This window comes from Pseudophryne corroboree, chromosome 9, assembly GCF_028390025.1.
Source record: "Pseudophryne corroboree isolate aPseCor3 chromosome 9, aPseCor3.hap2, whole genome shotgun sequence".
Taxonomy (NCBI): Eukaryota; Metazoa; Chordata; class Amphibia; order Anura; family Myobatrachidae; genus Pseudophryne; species Pseudophryne corroboree.
In genome coordinates, this window is record NC_086452.1 from 157,030,694 (window position 1) to 157,046,522 (window position 15,829).

The window sequence follows — 15,829 nt, forward strand, 5'->3', positions numbered from 1 at the left end:
GCATGCTGGTACTTGTGGTTCTCCAAGTACCAGCTTGCGGGGGAGGCTTGCTGGGACTTGTAGTACTAATGGAAAAAACAATATCTTTTTTTTGAACACAAAGGCTATCAGCCCCCCCATCCGCAGCCCATTGGATGGGGGGGGACAGCCTCGGGCTTCACCCCTGGCCCTTGGGTGGCTGGGGTCGGGGGACCCCTTGATTGAAGGGGTCTCCACTCCCCCAGGGTACCCCGGCCAGAGGTGACTAGTTGGATATTTGATGCCACGGCCGCAGGGCACGGCATAAAAGTGACCCCCGGCTGTGGCATTATCTGTCCAGCTAGTGGAGCCCGATGCTGGTGTTTAAAATACGGGGGACCCCTACTCGTTTTGTCCCCCGTATTTTTGGCACCAGCATCAGGCGCAGAGCCCGGTGCTGGTTTTAAAAATACGGGGGATCCCCTGTCAATTTTTTCCCCGCATTTTTAGAACCAGGACCAGCTCAATGAGCCCGAGGCTGGTTATGCTTTGGAGGGGGGACCCCACGCCATTTTTTTTTCTGATTTTACCGTTCCAGCAATAAAAAAAAAAAAAAAAAAAAATATTTTAAAAAATATATAAATAATATTTGTGCCTCCCCCCCCCAAAAAAAACCAAAAACCTAATCCCTTCTAATATAAATAGATCTGCTATTCCCAAAAAAAAAAACACAAAAAAATCCATGTTTAAAATTTTTTTATTTGTTTTCACCCTCCAAAGTGTGGCGGATTGAAAATCGCGAATTTGCTGTCTAAAAGCACTGCAGGCGAATTTACAAACTTGAATTGAATATGCTGGAGGCGAATTGCAGCATCTGTACCATTGCAGAAAAGGCGAATGCGGAAAAAGGCGAATTGAGAAAAGGCGAATTTTGACGGCCCGTTTTTTTGCGAAAAAGTACTGCACTGCATAGGCGAATTGATTTTTGGAGGCGAAAACGTCCCGGAATTCGCCTTTTTCTGCAATTCGCCCGCTATTGCATATACCCCTAAGACTGTAGAGCAGGCCTGGCCAACCTGTGGCTCTCCAGCTGTTGTGAAACTACAATTCCCAACATGCCCTGCTACAGTTTTGCAATTAGGAAATACTGAAATTGTGGCAGGGCATGCTGGGATGTGTAGTTTCACAGCAGCTGGAGAGCCACAGGTTGGCCAGGCCTGCTGTAGAGCAATTTAAACATGCTTGGGATAGGCATATGAATATCCTTACAAAAAATTAAAGGTTCAAAAAGGGTGAGATTACCTAAATGATAAAAAGGGACAGACTAAATGGGCCAAATGGTTATCTGCCGTCAAATTCTATGTTACTACAGTATACTGTCAGATTTAGTATATTCATTCCAGACACAAAGATGCACAGGTGATCTGGGAAGCAGACTGTTAGGGGTACTATTGCTTTACTACATTTATTAACAAACCACCTTTCAAAACCTCTAATTGTGCTAATCTTTAATGTTACTGGTATGGAATGGAGTACAGACTAACAATAGCCGATGTACCTGGGCATGAACAAAATGTCAAAGCTCATTAGAAACCCCCCCCAAAAAAAATCTTAAGTCTTATGTACCTTCATTTCAGTCGCACAAGACAATGGCAGGATTGCCAGCCTTCATAATGGTTGTCTGCCTTTAAAACCAAACCCCACTCTACACTGTCATTCTTAGCCATCTATGGCTCTCAATGCAACCATGACATGCCAAACACCAAGCAGCACTAACTACTCCCATTCATACAGCTCTGCACTCTTCCTCCAACAGTCCCATTTCATAACTTATTCCCACTTTGCCTCTGCCCAACACAACCCCCCTCAACACACCTCTCTACTTTAACACCCAAAATCTCAGGCTTTTTGCCCCAGTTCCACCCTCAGCTCCTTGTGCTTTGATTTTGTGGCGAGAAGAAGTCTCATTCTGTCACTCACTTTGCACTTTAACCCAATTTCTTTGGATCTCATTTGGGCTTCCCTCTTGACATCTTCAGCCTCGTCTTCCACCTCCAAGAATGTTCTAGTCTCAAACATCCTCAAAAAACTTCATGACAGACTACGAACCTATGTCTACTCCCACTTTGATGCCACACTTTTGGGCAGCACCTACCACACTGACCCCTCTCCTTCACCTGCCAGTGCCAACAAGGTCAGCAATAATCTTCTCCATGCCAAACTAAACTTAATGTCTCCATATTGTTCCACCTGGCCACCTTTTTCTAACATACTCAACTAGTCTCCATGACCATGTCCTCCTGGTTATCCTCCTCTTTCCAAAGACTTACCATGACCCAAGTCTACGCCCCACCCAATGTACTCATTATGTACACCAAGGAGACATCAAGTCTTCCTTCGGTTTTGACTGTTCACGTCTTCCCTTGGTGATCTCCACTCTTTCAGCCTCAAATATCTGTTGTCACCTCCCTCTCCACAAACCTACAGCGCCACTCCTAATCAGGTCACTTCCACCTCCAGGATCAGACTGTCACTCTGCCAAGATAGCCCTTGCGGCTACAGTACTGAGACCTTTTTGCAGGAAGCCTTACTTACTGCTTGGTACTTCAAACCATTCTTGAGGCCACCGCTGAGTTTTCACATCTCTGCATTTATCCTCCCTGTTGCCAACTGCTACATGGACTAAGAAATCAGCTCAGACTTCACTCACCCCTGTAAAAGCCCTCAGACACTCCACTGCTGCAAATATATAAGCCACTGTTATCTGTTATCATGCCAAATATGGTTTGCTACCATTACAGACTATGACGGCACGTTAAAGTCCTCAGTCTGCCTCCTGATGTATTCACCCCAGCTTTAGTTTACTTACTAGCAATCGCTTACAACATCTGAGCTGCTCACCACCCTCTGACTCCCATTCATACTATCAAGTCTCCACCACTTCAAAAACTTAATATTTTTCACAAAGCCATCCAACTCTTCTAAACTACTTCTTCACATATTTTCATGTTGCACATGCAACTCCTTTAGATTACAAGCAGGGTCTCTTTCACCATCCACACAAGCCATACAACCATGTCCTGCATCTTCTCTCTGGGCTCCCACAGCCCCTCCTTGTCTCCTATACTGGCTTTGATCTGCTTATTCAGCACCAAAACAGACTACAGTTGTGCCACTTTGCTCCATGTTCTGTCCCCCACACTTCTGCTGGCCTCTTATTTATAGAAAGATCTGTCCCACCTTGTATCTCACTGCTGCTTGTTCTGCCAATTAAACATCTCCAGTATATTCCTGTGTAATTTAATGCATTGTCATTTAATATACTATTTTGCTGTATGGTCTGCTTTCCAGACTTAATAAAATGATAAATGTAAAAAATGAAAAAATAAAATAACCACCACTAACATTTTAAACAGACTGAAAAAGGCGATTGAACTATGCATATCCCTGCATAAGCCATTATCTACAACTGCATGCAATTATAAGGAAACAGTCCTTGTTTTTCTGTATTACACACTGCATCAAAAGCAGGCGGCTACCAAATCAGTTACTAGAAAATCCAAGCCATACAATATTAAGCCACATTTACAACTTTCAAAGCCTTGAAGTACCCTTTTAGCAATACAGTTAAATGACAAACGGAACGACGCAGAGGCACATCTGAACAAAACGCCACTGGGACGAATTAATGCAAGCTGCGCAGCTCACCTGTGAGGAATGGACAGGCCGCCATCTACAGCTCCCTTAAGAGCGCCGAAGACTTTGTTTCCAGTGGTGGTTCTGGTGAGACCTGCATCCAGGTAACATGTGAAGGCTCCAGGTTGCCCATCAATGCTTTCAACATTGTACTCATCTCCTGTAACGTCCACTTGGCCTTCATAGACTTTATCAAGGCCAAACTTGTTAAGCAGCTAAGAAACAAGACCGTGATTATTAGTAAGTAGTTCTTTACATGTAATCAATACTTGATTTGCATGTAGCGCCAATAAAAGGAATTTTAGCTTCACATTAGCACCATTATGCTAGGGGTAAGCAACCTGTGGCCCTACACCTCCCTGCATGACTTGCCACAATTGTGCCATTAGGCATGCAGGCATGTATAGTCCCACAGGTTCCCTACCCAGACACAACTATCATTTTACAACATTCTACAATTTTGCAAAATTATGCCATCTAGTTCCTAACTAAGCACCTAGATAATTTTAATTGACAAATGACGCAAATCCCCAGGTCTTCTTATTTTTACAGTTACAGTACTCAACCCAGATTCATTCCAGTCGCTTCCTGCAATTGGAAATCAATGCAAACATCTAAGCAGCCGTACTGCCCCCAGGTGGCGAGAGCAGTACAGGTTGACTTGCCCTTTTCTGCAATTCTAAAAACACCCCAATATACAGGATGACATTACAGGCAGCTGTGACATCTGGTACCAATAGTCCATAACTAGAGGCGTGGCTTGGCAGCCATTCTGATTTGCAGCCCAATCTCCTCCACCCTGCCCCCACAGCTGAACCTGGAGTGACCTGGGTCTCTCCTACTGGGTATTCCAAATTCAGATATCCAAAATGCTTCTGGTTCCAAGCATTTTGGGTATTGGAGATTCCACCTGCATTTACATCAGTCCCATCTGTGGTGGGGAGCAAATGACTGAAAACAGACAGCTCTTCACACGCTAACCTATGAAGAGTCTGTATCCGTCTACGCGCCCACAGACTGCTTCTACATACAAACACCCAATTGCCACCACCCAGTAACACCCATTCAGATCTGACCTCATTTGGAATTGCATGCAACTCTGAAGACCATCACTCACAAGTTTCACCACAGACATGTCAGCTATTTACTGGTTTCCAAACCCCAGTCAACATGAACCAAGCAATAATCAAGAGGAGGCCGAAAGCAGTGTACAGAGTTTGCTCTGACTGACTTGTACAGAGTCTTACTGCTATATATTGGCCAAACTCTTGCAGTGGTGAGACTGAAAACGCTTAAAAGCCACTATACACACCGACGGCATATTTATCTAAATCAGGACTATAGGTATAGTCCAGTTCACTGTGTGCGATGTGTAGTCACCAGTCAGAGCACATTACCACCTGCCCGCTTCACATGTCACAGCTTGACAAAGGGTGGGTCATCGACAACAGCTGACACTCAAGATACCATAACAGAATATAAACATCCAGACCAGAAAGAATCAATGTAACATTAGGACAAACTCAATGGCAGAAAGTGTTTTATTCTCTGGTATTATATGAATCTGGAGCAACCACATAAGGACATACCCTGCGAGCCAGCAGCAGACCGGTGCAATAAGCTGCAGCGTAGTTTGTAAGCCCAACCTTGATGCCGTACTTTGGAAGCTCATGTGAATAAGCAGCACAGACGATCATGTCTCCTTCAATCCTGGCATAGGCAATCTGTAAGAAGGGGAACAATTTTAGCATAATAATCAGCCTCTGTAGCTCACTAAAGCTGGCCACACCTAAAGAAAAAGAAAAAATAATCTTGCCAACTAGCTGGCTGGAATAAAAATCTGGTAACATGTGAGAAAACAAGTTGGCTCTTTGCTCCAAAACACCAGAAAACAAAACCCGTTCAGACAAGTTGGTTGCCTTAACCAACTTGTCATAGTAGCCATTTTCCAGCGTATGGGAACAAACAGCCAGCTATCATTTGTGCCTATACATTATCAGATTTTCATTCAATCCAACTAATTGGCAAGAATCTTTAAATATGTGGCCAGTTTAACATGTATCGCAGATCATTGCGTGTAAGAGCAGAACACATCTCTATAAAACATTCACTGCAGAGCAAAATGCTTGAAGACTGGTTGTGACCTGTTACTATAAATCAGCTGTATGAATGAACTATTTGCTGTCCCAGTAAACTATTTTATACTCAAAATACACCAACCAACTGCAAAAAAAAAAGAAAGCTTAATATACTGTTGGTATTCACTAGGGAAGCCAATCCCAGGCCATTTTTTTAATCCCGGGTATCGGGATAGAAAAATGGCCAATCCCGGGATTGGCTGAAGTGTGTGGCCACCCACACATCACTAACCGTATAACGCAGGCGGGCAGGGATCTCCTCCTGCACTCACTCAGTACTCGGCTGACGGCGCAGCGTGACTTCATGCTGCGCCGGAAGGAGGAAGCCGGGCAGCGTCAAAGCGTACTGTGGACACTCAATGCTGATACCTCAATCCCCAGGCTTGGACCTTTTGACCCCGGGATTGAATCCCGGACGTTTTTGGTCCTAAAGTCCGGGATCCCGCCAATCCTGGGATTGGGAACCATAGTATTCACTAACAGCACAAAATAAAGGCAATGGTTAGTTTTTTAGTTTAATCCTTCCTCCATTTAAGTTTGAAACCAGGGGGAAAAAAAAAATATAAGTAATGAAAGGTACAGAGGAAAAATTTATATTGCAATGTGTATATATAGCAGTCTATTTTACAAACACCATTAACCCCTTCAGTGGTGGGTTGTTATTTAAAAACACAGCCTGGGAGGTGTTGTAAAAGAGTGCAGGGGGGATTGCTATCCCTCCAAAAAATGCCCAGGCATCGGCAGTGCTGATTCCTAGCCAACTTCTGGCGCCTCGGAATAAACAGACCATTACACAGTTAAGCTCCCCCCACCCACCCAATAGGAGTCTGGGGGGGCAGGCTTATTAATGGTTCATGGCGATTCCCGGGCAACGTGCGATCAGCACTGGCGATCCTCTAGCAAGTATAAACATGGCACGGAAATGTTTCAGGGTGACCAGTGACATTAGTGTAACTGGCCCTGGAAGATTTCAGAGCATACCACCGAAGGGGTTAAAACGTATCCTGGATTTAAACTTGCAAGGCCTACAAAGAGTATACAGGTCTGGAAAATTATAGAAAAAGGAGCGTATGACACCAGACCACTGCTAGCCTAGACCATGAAAAGCCTTCTTCCAGCCTAGAAAGTGTTAACCAGTCGACTAGAGAACCACAAGAGCATACACACTGGTGCACTATAACCATTAACATAAAACAGCGTATTTATAGAGGAAAAGCACCCCTTCTTTGTACCAGTGCCCAGTGAGGCAGTTATCTTGGGTGTAACACCACGAGATTATTTAAATCTGAGCTAGTAGTGTTTATACAATTTAATACAGCAAAAACTGGGGTACTACAAGATTATGCAACACTTAAGGTGGTCACACAATGTAAACTTTTTTTTTTTAAACGATGTTTGCGTTTCTGACCGATAGGAAGGACATCGATTAAAATACGGTCTGTGTATGAGCATGTAAACTATGCATACCGCGTGTCATTTGTTGCCTCATCAGACCTCTTGAACATGCAGAAAGATCTGAGGTGGGGAACAATGCCATGCTGCATTTCGGCAAGTGTGTGCACTTGTAGTTACCGGCACCCCGCCGCCAGGTTCAGTTGCTCGTGATGTGTCGCTGGAGGATACATCGCTCCACAGGTGAGGGCCTTTATAACTGATCCTAAATATCCTTATAGGAACGCTTGTTCAACTTTATTACCAGTATCAACATTTTGAATAAATCTCTTTACCACCATTTGCAAATCTATAATTTCCTTTCACCAAACTGAGCCACATGTTCAGTTTCCTGGGAATGGCCCAGGATACTATAAAACAAACATATGCCACATTCCACACACACATGGCCCTGACAGCCTGAGAACACAGACTAACATACCTGGCAGATGATGTCTCTGTTGGTGATGCGCACGATCATCCTGTATTTAGGGGTGTTGTACTTATTTTTGTCCTGGACAACCAGTCTCTTACGGGCGAAGTAGTCAGTCTTGCCCTCTGCAAAATAAACACCGTTATCAGATTAGGTAAAGGACAGCGCTAGTACACTTCCCGGAATGGACACTCACCTCTCCTTCTGCGGAACTTGACTTGGTACCGCTTGAAATAAGCCTTGTTCTTTACAACTTTCACAAACCCCTAGTAATACAACGTAGCATTAGTCATTGCTGAAATTAAGATACAACAAAGTTATTAATGCACCTTGAGCACCCTACACACTTGCCGATGTGTGCGGACGATACAAACGAGAAATCGCTCAGTGTGCATGCGCCAACGATGCGCAGCCCCACAGTCGTTCACCGCTGGTTCTCCGTCGCTTTGCAATGCAAGTCAATTTGGAGGCTCGGTCATCATTCAGATTGATCATCAAAATTGACAGAATCGGCAAGTGTGTAGGGCGCTCAAGAAAATCATGTAATGACGCAATAAACAGAAATATTTAGAAGAACTGAAGATCCACACAGACATGTAAGCACACTGCTTTGGAATAAGCAGGCTTATTACACGCTATATAAGCAACGCTATATAAGCAATGTGCGTTACTACATGTGCAGCATTCTAGAAATAGGACAGATTACAAAAGAATAAAAAAAAAAAACACGCAACAAGGGGACTATGACAAGTAGCCGGAGATCATGTGTACTTCTTGAACAAGAAAGCAAACACTGTTAGCCTGTGTACTGCGATCATGGCCTGTCACCCATCCGATACACAGTAAATAAAAAAATCATCTTTTCTACACAAATTCAGATTATAGAGAACTCTTACAGATACTATGAGAATACCCATCACGGGATAATACAGGGGGGTGCCAGTAGGCATAGGGCAGCAAAGGTGCCACAGTCACAGCCCTCAGTAAGTAGCATAGTACATAACATATAACCATATATCACACAGAACAGGCAAAGAAGGGAATAAGGAGACTGTCAGGGGTACAGGACACGTGACTGGCGGGCAGCATCCGGACACTGGGATACAGCCGTCCGGTCGAGGCTGCAGCGGCCATTAGGCCACGCTGGGAGCTGCACAGACACCACAACAATCTACAGTCATCCAGCCTCAAGCAGCCGGGGACCGAGCTCATAATCGCCATGCACGCTGCCCGGGACACACAGGCACTCATTGCCGCCGGTATCGGGGCGGGGTACTGACCATGTCGCCGGATTTTGTCCCGTCTAGGCGAGGACCGGAGATTCACAGCGCTACAGTGAGGGCGCTGCGGAACTGGGAAAAGGCCGTGCATAGTGCGCATGCGCCGTAAGTAGGCGGCCGGCGCCACGTTTCCTGAAACAAGAGAAGCGACCGGTGCTGGCTGAGAGTTGCACAGAGCCGAGCGTGCTGCCGCCCCATGGTGAGAGTCAGTATTAATCCCAGTGTACAGTATCTGAGTGCTATTACACATTTTTATGTGCAGACTATTGAATGAATAGACATAAGAAGTCATTTAATAAGCGGGTGCAAAATTGCAAATGAGCCATCACCCACTGCAAACAGTTTGCAGTAATAAGCTATGTCCTCCTGAGTGATACGTCGCATGTAGCTTCTTTACCCCATGTTACTTTATTTCCTGCATGGTAGATTCAGCAATAAGTACAATTTATAGCTTGGGTAATAACAAATAATATTTTATTTTAACTTATTCTTACTACTCTGTTGCTTTATTAATATGTAGGAATACAGAAATTATGGACTGAATGCATTATTGAAAATGGAAAGAGCAGTTTTTCCACCATTTTAGTGCGCCCGCTTTACTTTGTCTAGAATATCATCTGTAATTCCCATGAATTTAGGGATACCAAATATGTGAAGTTTTGTCAAAGTTTGATATGTATGATAGACGTGTGGAGATATAATATTCAGAACACAGGAATTTACAGCATTCCTTTCATTTACATAATTGAAGAAGCCATTGTACGGTCGGCGTAATGGCTACCATTACTGCCTCACAGCACTGAGGTCATGGGTTCAATTCCCACCATGGCAATAACTGTGTTGGGTTTATTTATTCTCCCTGTGCTTGTGTGGGATTCCTCCGGGTACTTCAGTTTGCTCCCACAATCCAAAAATACATAAATGAACCCTAGTGTGAATGTGTCTGTGTACATGTGGTAGAGAATATAGATTGTAAACTCTACTAGGGCAGGGACTGATGTGAATGGGCAAATATTCTCTGTAAAGCGCTGCACAATATGTGTGTGCTGTATAAATAACTTAATAAATAAAGGATGTGATACAACAGATTTGTGATTATTACATTCAATCGATTAACTAGGAACAATTAGTGCACTAAAGAAAGAGGACAAGTAGAAAATCAATCTCCTTTAGAAGGCTTGATACCTTTCTCTTGCCTGAGATTCAGTTATTATCATTATTATTATTATTATCATCCTTCTTTCTCATACGTCCTAAAGGATGCTGGGGTCCACTTCAGTACCATGGGGTATAAACGGTTCCGCTGGAGCCATGGGCACATTAAGACTTTTCCAGAGTGTGAACTGGCTCCTCCCTCTATGCCCCTCCTCCAGACCCCAGTTTAGAAAATGTGCCCAGGCAGACTGGTCGCACTCTAGTGGGGCTCTACAGAGTTCTACTAAAAGACTTTGTGTAGGTTTTTTATTTTACAGGGAGACTGCTGGCAACAGCCTCCCTGCTTCGTGGGACTTAGGGGGAAGAAGTAGGAACCAACTTCCTATATAGTTTCATGGCTCTGCTTCTGCTGACAGGACACCAGTAGCTCCTGAAGGGTACTGAACACTAGCTGCGACTATGTGCTCACTCCCACAGCACGCCGTCACCCCCCAAACAGAGCCAGAAGTCAGAAGACTGGTGAGTAGTGTTACCGAAAATCTGCAGAGAGGGACCTCCGGTCATTGTGACGGCTTAAGGTACCGCGCAGCGAGCGGGAACACTGCGCGAGCAAGCTCACCATGTACACAGAGCCCAGGGGGTGGGAGGCAGCATGAGCCCTACTCTCACTGGCAAAAGATAGCATACTCTGTTTTACACTGTCCTACACCCCGGCCAGTATAAAGATCGTTTGTAATGCCTGAGGGGAAATGCGCCATTGCAGGGGGCGGAGCTTCTTCAGGCAGCCAGCACACTTCTTAGCGCCATTTCCGTCCAGCACACAGCATGGGAAGACACGCTGATCCTCCTCTCCACATCTGACCAAGTATCAGGGTGCACAAAAGGGGGGGGGGAGTGTTTTATTTCGGTGCTAAATCCTATTATTGGTATTATACAAGCGCTTAATAGGTCTCTGTGTATAAAATACGATACACAGGGATTTCTTATTTTGGCGCTGAGTTGTGGACTGGCAAATCCCTTTCTGTGTCCTTCTGACAGATTTTACTGTGGGTCTGTCTCCAGTAGCCCCGGAGAGTCTGTGGTGTGATTTTGCACATGTGTAACATGTCTGAGGCAGGGAGCTCTTCCCCTGGGGAAGCCATTTTAGGGACACAAGGACGTAATGTGGTGGCACTGCCGTCGCACCACGAGCCCGAATGGGTGAAAGAAGTACGTGATAGTGTGAATCATATAAGTAAGAGATTGGATAAATCTGAGTCTCATGCAGAAAACTGGAGAAAATCCGTGGAAGATGTGATTTTTCATAGTTCTGCTTTTTCATCCGCAGGGGACCCCTCTGGTTCACAAAAAAGGTCATTTGCACAAGTAGTACAAACTGATACCAACACGGACTCTGATTCCTGTGTCGACACCAGTGATTCCAGGGGAATTGATCCAAAATTGGCAAAAAACATTCAATACATGATTGTTGCTATAAGGGAGGTGTTAGAGGTTACGGAGGCCCCTCATTTACCACAGGAAAAGGCTTACTTTAATAAAGAGAAGAAACCTAATGTAACTTTCCCTCCATCTTATGAACTGAATGGACTCTTTGGGGGAGTCTGGTCAAACCCTGAGAAGAAATTACAGATTCCCAAAAGGATTCAGGCAGCTTTCCCCTTTCCTGGGGACAGGAAAAGGTGGGAGTCACCCCCCATTTTTGACAGTGCTCTGTCAAGGTTGACAAAAAAGGTGATTCTCCCTGCGCCTGGGACGGCTTCACTAAAGGAGCCAGCAGACCGCAAGTTAGAGACTACGTTGAAATCTATTTATGTGACCAATGGAACACTACTCAGGTCTACCATTGCCTGTGCATGGGTGAGTAGTGCTATAGAAAAGTGGTCAGAAAACTTGTCATCAGACATCGACACGATAGAGATGAGATACTCCTAACGTTAGGTCATATGAAGGACGCGGCTGCGTACATGCTAGAAGCCATGAAAGATATTGGTCTCTTGGGATCAAGAGCCGCTACCATGGCGATTTCAGCTCGTAGGGCGTTGTGGATTCGCCAATGGAATGCAGACGCGGATTCCAAAAGGAATATCGAGGCTCTCCTGTACAAGGGCGAGGCTTTGTTTGGAGATGGGCTGGACGCCTTAGTTTCTGCGGCTACCGCAGGTAAGTCGACTTTTCTCCCTAATGCTCCAGCGCCGGCAAAAAAAACGCATCATTCTCAGATGCAGTCCTTTCGGCCCAATAAATACAAAAAGGGCAAAGGTTCCCCTTTCTTTGCAGGTAAAGGAAGGGGAAAGGGAAAAAAGTCCACGGCGTCTCCAGGTTCACAGGAGCAGAAGTCCACCTCTGCTTCTGCAAAATCTTCAGCATGAGGCTGGGGCTCCCTCGCAGGAGTCCGCTCAGGTGGGGGCACTTCTGAAGCTCTTCAGTCATATTTGGGTTCAATCTGGCCTGGACCCATGGATCGTGAAAATAGTTTCCCAGGGGTACAGGTTGGAGTTTCAAGAAGTTCCCCCATGCCGATTTTTCAAATCGGCCTTACCAGCTTCTGTTCCAGACAGGGAAGTGGTATCAGCAGCAATACAAAGATTATGTCAGGATCAAGTGATTGTCCTGGTTCCATTGTCACAACAAGGAGAAGGTTTTTATTCAAGCCTTTTTTCGTAGTACCGAAGCCGGACGGCTCGGTCAGACCGATTCTAAACCTGAAAACACTGAATCTCTACCTACAAAGGTTCAAATTCAAGATGGAATCTCTAAGGGCTGTGATTTCCAGTCTAGAGGAAAAGGACTTCATGGTGTGTCAGTGGACATAAAAGATGCCTACTTACATGTTCGTATCTATCCTCCGCATCAAGCTTATCTGCGGTTCGCAGTGCAGGATTGTCATTACCAATTTCAAACCTTACCGTTCGTGCTGTCCACGGCACCGAGGGTATTTAAAAAGGTGATGGCGGAGATGATGGTCCTCCTTCGAAAGCAAGGAGTCAACATAATTCCTTACCTGGACGATCTCCTGATAAAGGCGAGGTCCAAGGAAAAGTTGGGGCAGAGCATTGCACTCTCCCTGACAGTACTTCAACAGCACGGTTGGATCATAAATTTTCCAAAGTCACAGTTGGAACCGATGACAAGACTATTGTTTCTGGGGATGATACTGGACACAGAAGTACAGAGGGTATTTCTTCCAGTGGAAAAGGCTCTGGAAATCCAGAGAATGCTCAAACAAATTCTAAAACCAACAAGGGTGTCGATTCATTAATGCATACGTTTGTTGGGAAAGATGGTAGCAGCCTACGAGGCCCTACAGTTCGGCCGATTCCATGCCAGAGTATTCCAGTGGGACCTATTGGACAAGTGGTCCGGATCCCATTTACACATGCATCAGAGGATAATCCTGTCATCCAAAGCCAGAATTTCGCTCCTGTGGTGGCTTCACAGTTCTCACCTCCTGGAAGGGCGCAGGTTCGGGATTCAGGATTGGGTCCTAGTAACCACGGATGCAAGTCTCCAAGGCTGGGGAGCAGTCACAAAAGTGGAAAGCTTCCGAGGAAGATGGTCAAGTCAAGAAACCTGTCTTCACATAAATGTTCTGAAGTTGGGATCCATTTACAACGGCCTTCTACAAGCGGTGCATCTTCTTCAAGATCAACCCATACAGGTCCAGTCGGACAATGTAACAGCAGTGGTGTACATAAACCATCAGGGCGGAACGAAAAGCAGAGCGTCAATGGCAGAGGTGACAAAGATACTCCTCTGGGCAGAAAGACATGCAAGAGCTCTGTCTGCAATTTTCATTCCGGGAGTGGACAACTGGGAAGCGGACTTCCTCAGAAGACACGATCTCCACCCAGAAGAATGGGGCCTCCGCAGAGGTGACGGGTCATTGGGGCCTTCGCAGAGGTGACGGGACATTGGGGAGTTCCTCAAGTAGATATGATGGCATCTCGTCTCAACAAGAAGCTTCAGAGATATTGTTCCAGGTCGAGAGACCAACAAGCAATAGCAGTGGATGCACTAGTGACCCAGTGGGTGTTTCGGTCGGTGTATGTTTTCCCTCCACTTCCGCTAATACCAAAGATTCTCAAGATCATAAGAAGAACGGGGGTTCGAGCGATCCTCATTGTTCCAGACTGGCCAAGGAGGGCTTGGTATCCAGATCTTCAGGGGTTACTCATAGAAGATCCTCGGCCTCTTCCTCTTCGCGAGGACCTGCTGCGGCAGGGGCCGTGCGTGTATCAAGACTTACCGCGGCTACATTTGACGTCATGGCTGTTGAACGCCGGATCCTAGCCCGAAAGGGTATTCCCAAAGAAGTCATTCCCACGCTTATTCAGGCCAGGAAAGGAGTAACTTCTAGACATTACCACCGTATTTGGAGAAAATATGTGTCTTGGTGCGAAACCAAGAAGGCTCCAACGGAAGAATTTCAGTTAGGACGTTTTCTCCATTTTCTTCAGGCGGGCGTGAATGCAGGCTTAAGCTTGGGTTCAATCAAGGTCCAAATTTCGGCTTTGTCCATTTTCTTTCAGAAACAATTGGCCTCCCTTCCGGAAGTTCAGACATTCGTGAAGGGGGATCTGCACATCCAACCTCCCTTTGTGCCTCCTACGGCACCGTGGGATCTTAATGTGATGTTGCAGTTCCTTAAATCGGACTGGTTTGAACCTCTCCAAGAGGTCGAGTTAGTTTCTTACTTGGAAAGTGGTCATGCTGTTGGCCTTGGCATCCGCAAGGCGGGTGTCTGAGTTAGGGGCCTTGTCTCACAAGAGCCCTTATTTGATCTTCCATGAAGATATGGCTGAACTAAGAACTCGTCAGCAATTTCTTCCAAAGGTGGTTTCTTCTTTCCATGTGAACCAACCTATTGTGGTGCCAGTAGCTACTGACACTTCCGCTGTTTCGAAGTCTCTGGATGTGGTCAGAGCTTTGAGAATTTATGTCAAGAGAACAGCTCGGATAAGGAAAACAGAGGCTCTGTTTGTCCTGTATGTTCCCAGCAAGGTTGGGTGCCCTGCTTCTAAGCAGACAATTGCGTGCTGGATCAGATGTACAATTCAGCATGCTCATTCCACGGCAGGATTGCCGGTGCCGAATTCGGTGAATGCCCATTCTGCCAGAAGGGTGGGCGCCTCTTGGGTGGCTGCCCGGGGCGTCTCGGCATTGCAGCTCTGCCGAGCTGCTACTTGGTCAGGGGCAAACACATTTGCAAAGTTTTACAAGTTTGACACCTTAGCCGCTGATGACCTAAAGTTTGGTCAATCGGTTCTGCAGGAACAGTCGCACTCTCCCGCCCATACTGGAGCTTTGATATAACCCCATGGTACTGAAGTGGACCCCAGCATCCTCTAGGACGTATGAGAAAACAGGATTTTAATACCTACCTGTAAATCCTGTTCTCCTAGTCCGTAGAGGATGCGGGGCACCCAGCCCAGTGCGTACTTTACCTGCAGTTGTTATTGTTATGGGTGTAGTATGGCTGACCAGCAGTCAGGAGACCGCCGGTCAGCTTACCGACGCCGGGTTCCCGGCAGCATACCGACGCCGGGATCCCGGCGGGAAGGGGCAAGTGCAGCAAGACCCTTGCTGGCTCGCTGCGCTCGCCACGCTGCGGGCTCGGTGGCGACCTGCGGTCGCCACGGGTTCTATTCTCACTCTATAGGTGTCGTGGACACCCACGAGTGGAAATAGTCCCTGTTGGTCGGCATGCCGACCATCGGGATAGTGAGCGGTCGGGATGG

The 15,829-nt window shown here is 46.0% G+C and overlaps 1 protein-coding gene across 1 annotated transcript in view; it reads right to left on the reverse strand.

The window, feature by feature from the left end:
- RPL5 (ribosomal protein L5) overlaps nt 1–9,044 on the reverse strand; it is a 36,308-nt gene extending 27,264 nt beyond the window's left edge. Inside the window, exons 1-5 of the mRNA XM_063939880.1 lie at nt 8,937–9,044; nt 7,853–7,922; nt 7,666–7,781; nt 5,244–5,378; nt 3,667–3,869 (exon numbers count right to left, since the gene is read on the reverse strand). Of these exons, the coding sequence (XP_063795950.1) occupies nt 3,667–3,869; nt 5,244–5,378; nt 7,666–7,781; nt 7,853–7,922; nt 8,937–8,939 (527 nt within the window). The 5' untranslated portion in view covers nt 8,940–9,044. The remainder of the gene's footprint in view (nt 1–3,666; nt 3,870–5,243; nt 5,379–7,665; nt 7,782–7,852; nt 7,923–8,936) is intronic.
- Nucleotides 9,045–15,829: the final 6,785 nt, after the last annotated feature.